The sequence below is a fragment of the Alligator sinensis genome, unplaced genomic scaffold (assembly GCF_000455745.1).
Source record: "Alligator sinensis unplaced genomic scaffold, ASM45574v1 scaffold954_1, whole genome shotgun sequence".
Lineage (NCBI taxonomy): Eukaryota > Metazoa > Chordata > Crocodylia > Alligatoridae > Alligator > Alligator sinensis.
In genome coordinates this window covers 925,259-933,334 of record NW_005842228.1, presented here as the reverse complement: position 1 = coordinate 933,334, position 8,076 = coordinate 925,259, and the positions used below count along the sequence as shown (strand labels likewise).

Below are 8,076 nucleotides of genomic sequence, written 5' to 3'. Positions count from 1 at the left end.
GGGGTCCCCCCACAGCCAATCTCACTGGCCAGGAAGTGGAAGTGGCCACAGCGCTTCACCCAGGTGCTCCCACTTCCTGGCCAGTGCTCACAGGGGGGGCACTGGAGCTCCTGCCTGCCCCCGCCCGTCGCCTAAGCAGGGAACATGGCCTGTCAGGGGTCACACCAGCGCTCTCAGGGGGTGCATATGCACCTCCATGCACCACCTACGCATCGCCACTTGATGTGGTGTTGCTCTGCAGCTGGATCTGGCACATAGCGCTGGATCACAACAGATCAACCCTGTGTGCAGACTGCAGACTGACCCTGTACCACTCACCTGGTTTATGGGACCAGAAGGTTGAGTACCGCATGGCTAGGGTAAGAAGATACACACAGCTGATATGCTGGAAGGAGACATTTTTCATGTGATGTTTTACCTGGGGCTCCCACAAAAAGTGGAATCAGGATCACAGGAAATCAACCACATACATGTTCTCCCCTTCTATATAATATTTTACATTTTAAAGAAACCTTACTGAGGGTGCAGGAACAAACCATCCCAATGTGCAAGAAGAATAGCAAATGTGGCAAGCAACCAGTCTGGCTTAGCAGAGGACTCTTTGGTGAGCTTAAACACAAGAAGGAAGCTTACAAGAAGTGGAAGCTTGAACAAACTAGGGAGGAGTATAAGAATATTGCTCAGGTATTTAGAGATGAAGCCAGGAAAGCCAAAACGCAATTGGATCTGCAGCTAGCAAGGGATGTGAAGGGTAACAAAAGAAGCATTTCTACAAGTATGTTTGCAACAAGGTCAGGGAAAGTGTGGGTCCCTTACTGAATGGGGGAGGCAACCTAGTGACAGACGATTAGGAAAAGGCTGAAGTGCTCTATGTAGGGTGGGCAGTGGATGCATAGGGGTTGCATGTGCATCTCGAGAGCACTGGTGCACCCCCAACAGGCCATGTTCCTTGGTTAGGCAACGGGCAACGGGGGCAGGCAGGAGCACCAATGCCCCCCCCCCGTGAACTCTGGCCGGGGAGTGAGAGGGCCGTGATCGTTTCCTGGCTGGCATGATCAACCGTGGGAGACCCCCGATCAGTGAGACTGGCCAGTCACCCATGAGGGTGGCCATCATAGAGGACAGTCTAGTTGTCCTCTGTTGATACAAAACTGGACGTCTTTATGTCCTCTATTTTTCTTTTGAAGAGAGGCGTATCAATAGAGGCAGCCAGACGCCGAGCGGTGCAGGGGAGGGGGAGTCACCAGGCTGGAGTGTGGCAGCAGCAGATCCTGCATGCAAACTTTCCCACCGTGCAGAGGGGTGCCGCTGCCCTCACCTCGCCCTGCCCCTGGGAGGCAGCGGTGCTCCATCCCTGCATGTTCCCCCTAAAACCAGCCCACATACCCCTGGTTGACAATCTCTGATCTACAGAATGTGGCATGTTGAGTCAGAGAAAGCTAAAGCAGATGGGTTTGGGATCAACCTCTCAAGAGAAAAAGGCATTTTAAATGCATTATTGCAATTTCTTCAGGGGAAAAATGATGCATACATGAAATATGATACAGTTTTCTTTATTAAAAATAATTTACAGCATCAGTAACATTTTATGCTCATTTGCCAACAACTGAACTGCCTCTTAATATCTCTATACAATACGTAACATACTGAATTTAAAACATACTGTTTTGTTGGCTTTAAACAGCAGACACTGATTTGTAGTTGCTTAAATAGGATTAATATACATGTTGTTGTATATGTCCTTATACTTATGTGTAAAATGTATAAACAATCAACACTATCCCAAAGTTCTGGGCAAAAACATTTAGAAAAATTTGAATAAGATTCTTTTCCAAATCAAATCAAAGAGAATTTCAAGTTAAATACACCTACCACAGCAAGTCACTTTAATTGCCCTCCTATGCTTTAAAATACATCAGAGATTTAGTCCCCAATCCTCCAAATGGCCTGTATCTTGCCATTTCTGCAAGACAGATGTCACTGCATAGGCCTTTCCCATTTCAAACTAGTGAGAGCCCAGTAGTGTGATCAAAGTTAAATGCGTCTCCTGTGTTGCTGTCTTACTGAGAGAGAGGGGTTGTATGATGCCTATGTATTTGGGGTGGAGGGGAACACTCAGAAATAGTCAAACTGGTTCTTTTTATAGCAAATTCCTAACCTGCGAAAGCAAAACACTTGGGTACATTGTGTTGTTTCTCTCAGTATCACCATGCTTCAGAGTCATGAACATGGACAGCCAAATTCAAAGCCAACTAAGGTCAATGAAAAGATCCCCATCAACTTCTGTAGGCTTTGGATCAGACGTAAGATAACAGCAATGGCAGGTTTCTAAATTCCAAAGAAATGAAGCTGTGTTCAAGTTTTCTTTCACTGATTTTAAGGCATAAGAACAGCAGAATTAAAAGTAATAACTACAAGAGTGAAATCAGCATGCCCCATATCAGAGCTGAGCGGTTTTAATATTGAAATAAAACACACCTGTGGGTAGGTAAGTGTTGTCCCTTCAAGTTGTACACAATCTCACAATACTGATTTACTTTGGATGTGGCTTGGACCACTTCTCTGATTACTTCTGAAGCAACAAGTGTTTTACTGCAAGAGAGGGTGGGAGGATGTGCTCCACTCAAACTAAGTTCTTTGGTGCCAAGTATCAGGATTTCCATTTACGCAGGTAAGTCTGCATGAGGCAGCATGACCGAGTAGCAGGAAAAAATCCCATTTGCTTCCCAATAATCTCTCTCTCTCTCTCTCTCTCTCTAATAGAGAACACGCTGCTCAGCTAGAAAGAGTGAGATTAAGAAAGGCCTGTTTTTATACAATAGACAAGATTTGTTTCTCAAAAAGACAGCCAGGACAGAAAACATCTTTGAGTACTTTAAACTCAGCAGCTATACCACTGAGGAGATTTTATATTAAATCAATGCTTTTCAAACACTATCCAGAAGCAGTTGTTGGACTACCACTTGAACAGCTTTTACCTCTGCTAATAAAGAAAGCAAGCACAGTGGGTGAAGTGCACAGATTACACAGGATGTTGAGTTTTATAGAAAGGCTTTTCTTTTTTACGATGCATGATGATGCAAAAAAGCACTTAAATGCCAATAAAACACTGGTACAGAATGAAGCAATCAAGGCGTTCAAATTCCTACTTGAAAGCTATGTTCTGAACTCCCAATGTGATGAAAATTAATCGCTAAAATTCTATAACGTTTGCGCCATTTTTCAGGACTCTGTTAAAAGTATAAAATTTTAAAAGATTTTTTGCATTAAAATTTCCATTTCAAAACTCTGAAGGTTATTTTATGCCTTTTTATTCAAAATAATAGCAAGAGTTTGTTGCCTGAGTATGAGTTCATAGTTTGTTTTAAAAATGCAACCTCTCATCTGTGCAATGAAGCTGCAGTTCTCATAAAGCACGGGTGGGCAAAATGCGGCCCGGGGGCCGGATGCGGCCTGACAGGCCATTCTATCTGGCCCGCAGAGCCCCTAAAAATTTTAGAAAATTAACGTTAATCTGCTCTGAGCTGCCTGTCATGTGGCCCTCGATGGTTTGCCAAAACTCAGTAAGCGACCCTCTGCCCAAAATAATTGCCCGCCCCTAAGGAGTTTGAGATCAAGGACACAGTTAATAAAATAATAGAAATCCTGGGAAGTACAAACAAAGAAATAATTTACAGGGCACATGAGTGGACTAGCTAATATTTAAATTGCCACCTTAATTCTCTCCCAAATGGAATGAAAACTCATAACCAGGTAGTTACAAAACAAATTTTAGACTTGAAGTTTTAAGTTACAAGGACAAAGATATCTGAAACTACTAAAGATTTTGTAATAACTTGGGTAAATTAAAAAGCTGTCTTTTTATATTTTCGTCAAGTGTAAATACAGAATATGTTCCTGTGTTGAGACCATATATCTCCAGTTGTAAAATAATGGAAAATAGGGTTATCATGAAAGTGCTGATATGACCAAGACTACAGCAGTTCAAATGGCAATGTTGTAACAGCCGGTTTTGGTTCAAGTCTGAAACGTTAAGCACAGTTCTGGTATTTGTTTAGAAGGAAAAAAAATGTTAAGGACACATCAAAAGGCAATATGGCTCCTTCAGCCAGGTAATGTTTTACAATGTAATTTAAGATGAAAGCATATAGCAATTGTAGGCCATACTTTAAGCAAAAAGAAGAAAACCTAGAAGGCCAGTAAATTTTAAGAGGTTCTCACAACTCAGCTCTTCAGTTAATTTTGTGGGGGAGTATTTTGGTTAATGACACTGCAAACAACAAACACATTAATAGCCAGTATCATAGAAAGAGAACCACTAAACTGCTTCAGAGGTGGCCAGATTGCCCAGCTGAGTGATATAGTAACTTGCCAAAAAAGCTGGAGAGCTGCATCTAGTTTGCATTAAAGAATTTATTGCAGCTATTCCAATTTTCCAATACAGATATGTGGCCCCTGGAGATTTCTCATCTCCAGGATACAATATTACATGTTACTCGAAGCAATGTTATATCTGCACATAGCTAGTGCCTGCCATCTCCAGAATGACGGCAAAGGAAGTCATGGTGTAGGCAACAGGACTCTGTGGGACTCGCACAGACCCTTTAAGTCAACCCACAATTTAAATAACAATATTCAAACCTGAAAATCTGTTTCAGAGCTGGATTTTTAGCTTCCACAATACAAAAAACCCAGTTTTGTCTCTATCATTCCTTACCATTTTAAACCAACAGACAGCAGTATACAGATTTACAGGTGCAGAACTAAAAGGAAAACACCTGCAGAAAGTCTTCTTGCATAATAATGTTCAGCACAATTCAGTTTCAGATTTCACATAGTTTATTTACAAAATGGTCTGATAAAACATTCCCTCGCCCCATACTTACAGCTCTCTGCCACAACACATGTATGTCGATTTTAGCAATGTTTAATAGCACCATTCGTATATTATTTAAAATCAGGAAGGATCTGGTTGCAGTTACAATGATTCACAATCTTTTAACATCCATGGACGAAGTAACTTTGAGCACACTAGGACTGTTTGCAGTTCCATGGTATGGATTCCTGGGGTCACACAAGGCATTTTCAGAATAACCAGTTATGCAAGGTATCCATATAGTCAGTAGCTACTACAAGAATCTTCGAGCCACGTAGTTTAGAATTCCACCATGTTTGTATAATGTTATTTCCACATCATTCTCAAACAAGGCAATCACGCTGAATGCTTTTCCAGTGTTTGTCTTAAAAAAAAAAAAAAAAAATTTTAAAAGCCAATCTGTTAGTTTAGTAAAAGCCAACCTGTTAGTTTCAATTTTTTTTAAAGTTACTCCAAAGAAACTTTAACCACAAACCACACAGCTGACAAATGGAGATCCAACACCAAATACACCAACCATTCTAATATTCATATTGCTGAGGCTGAATTAAGGTTGTTGCATTAGGGTGCTGCATTGAAAGGGGGAGTAATTAATGCAAAGCATCACTACTGAGCCTGATGTGTAGGTAATAAGCATTGCCAGAGACTATTGCCTCCACCTGCCTCTTCCTTGTTGTCACACATTTGTATGAGAGGACTGTCATTCAGCTCCTCACTAGAAGTTTCTTTGTTCAGGGAAGAATTTGGAACAACCCAAACAGAGGGACAAGTAAAAAGCAGGGATATATTCTGGTGACCTTAAGCAGAAAGCAAAAGGTATGCAATACTTTTTAAAGCACATCAACATTTTACATTGCACTTCTAACTGTATGCACCTGAAAGAGAGAAGTTTAAATCGGTTTTAGAGATACCTTAACATCCAAGGTCATTCCTGGAAACAGCTCTTGAGGAAATGATATAGAAAACTGTTCTTTGCCAGTAAGGCCCAAAACACTGGCATTTTCCCCAGAAAGGAACTGAAGCGGAGCTATGCCAATTCCAATCAAGTGACCTTTATGCATCTTCTCATAGCTTTCTGCTATCACAGCTTTAACACCCTGTAACATGTTAAGAAAGCTCACATTTGTTTCTAATTTCATTAACATGGTCTGAATAAAGTGAAGGGTAATGCATGCTATTATTACAATAAGCACCAAATATTGTTCTGATCAGTGATGCCTCTCTCTAAAGCCAGTGGAAGTCAGATTCACTGGAAAAGAAGGGACCTGACTTGTTTGGTCCTACAGGGGGAACAAACGTGCTGCAGTACCAAGAATAAGTTGGTTCTACAAACAAATGAATGAATAGACCCAAGAAACAAACTGTACAGTAGTAGCAAGGATATATTTGCACACTTCCTGTTCAGAACATCACTTTAATCTAAATTTAAGAAACAAGTGTAATTAGCACATAGAGAACCATCATCAAAGGCAGGTCCTGCCTGACCAACCTGATTGCCTTTTATGACCAAGTAACTAAATCCTTGGATGACGGTGTCACCGTGGACGTAGTCTTTCTAGACTTTAAGAAGGCCTTTGACATGGTCTCTCACCCCATCCTCATCAATAAATTAAGCGACTGTGGCATTGATGCCTCCACAGTTAAATGGGTAAAAAATTGGCTGATGGGGTGCACCCAGAGAGTAGTGGTGGACGGGTTGTACTCAACCTGGCGAGATGTGAGCAGTGGGGTACCCCAGGGCTCAATCCTCGGGCCCGTACTGTTTAACATCTTCATCATTGACTTGGACAAGGGGGTGGAAAGCACTCTGTCCAAGTTCACCGATGACACTAAGATGTGGGGTGAGGTGGACACACTTGAAGGGAGAGAGAGGCTGCAACTAGATTTAGACAGACTACAAAAGTGGGCAGATGAGAATAGGATGGGGCTCAACGTAGACAAATGCAGGGGGCTGCACCTTGGGAGAAGGAATCCACAGCATACATACAGGCTGGGGAGTTCCCCTCTTGAAAGCACAGAGGCGGAAAGGGACCTTGGAGTCATTATTGACTCCAAGATGAACATGAGCCGCCAATGCCAGACCGCAGCCAATCAAGGCCAGCCATACCTTGCCACACATCCAAAGGTGCATCTCAAACTGGTCCAGAGAGGTAATACTTCCCCTCTATGCGACTTTGGTCAGGCCGCAGTTGGAGTACTGCGTCCAGTACTGGGCGCCACACTTCAAAAGGGATGTGGCCAGCCTGGAGAGGGTTCAGAGGAGGGCCACCCGCTTGGTGAGAGGCAGCAGGACAGGCCCTACGAGGAGAGACTGAAGGACCTGAACCTGTTCAGCCTCAGCAAGAGGAGGCTGAGGGGGGACCTGGTGGCTGCCTACAAACTCATCAGGGGAGATCAACAGCAAATAGGTAGAGCCCTTTTCTCCCCAGCACCACCTGGAGTGACAAGGAACAATGGTAATAAGCTGGTGGAGAATAGGTTTAGGTTAGAGATCAGAAGGCAATATTTTACCATTAGGGTGGCCAAAATTGGGAACCAGCTTCCCAGGGAAGTGGTCCTCGCCCCTATCTTGGGCAAATTCAAGAGGAGGTTGGATGATCACCTGTCTGGGGTCTTGTGAACCCAGCATTCATTCCTGCCGGTGGCAGGGGGTCAGGCTAGATGATCTGTTCAGGTCCCTCCTGACCCTAGCTACTATGAAACCCCAACACGTTATGCTGGAGCTGCTTAAGATATAAAGAACGCACAACAATAACTGGCTGGCTCAGAGCTTCTAAGTAGTGTGCTCAGAGTCCCCACTGAGAGCAGGTACAGCACACATGGACTAGAGCTAGACAAACACTGGGGATGTATCCCCATTGAATTCAGGATAAGGGATTCTTCATTTCTGGGTCAATCCTGGTAAGTTATAGATATTTAAATTTCAAATATCAATCCTAATAACCAACTGATTTCATCTATGCAAATTCTAGTGGGGATGAACTACACATTACAGATCTTAAAAGTACAATATAAATTGCCAATATTTAAAATTTAACAGACTGACTTTAAGTGAGCTGGTGTCCTAAACTAAAGGACATTTGAAAATAACATTAGCAGAACAGTACCAGTAAAAAAGGCCCTTTTGCAACCCAATCTCTTGAGCTACCCAAACCATACTTCTTCCCTGCCAAAATAATCACAGGACCAATACCGACACG

General features: G+C 42.7%; 1 protein-coding gene across 2 annotated transcripts in view; it reads right to left on the bottom strand.

The window, feature by feature from the left end:
* Positions 1–4,821: 4,821 nt before the first annotated feature.
* The window catches only part of IREB2 (iron responsive element binding protein 2), a 33,589-nt gene continuing 30,334 nt past the window's right edge, over positions 4,822–8,076 (bottom strand). For both annotated transcript variants that reach the window (XM_025208404.1, XM_025208405.1), the window contains exons 20-22: positions 7,984–8,076; positions 5,788–5,973; positions 4,822–5,240 (exon numbers count right to left, since the gene is read on the bottom strand). The exon at positions 7,984–8,076 is cut by the window's right edge and continues 99 nt beyond it. In XM_025208404.1, the coding sequence (XP_025064189.1) occupies positions 5,130–5,240; positions 5,788–5,973; positions 7,984–8,076 (390 nt within the window). In that variant the 3' untranslated portion in view covers positions 4,822–5,129. The remainder of the gene's footprint in view (positions 5,241–5,787; positions 5,974–7,983) is intronic.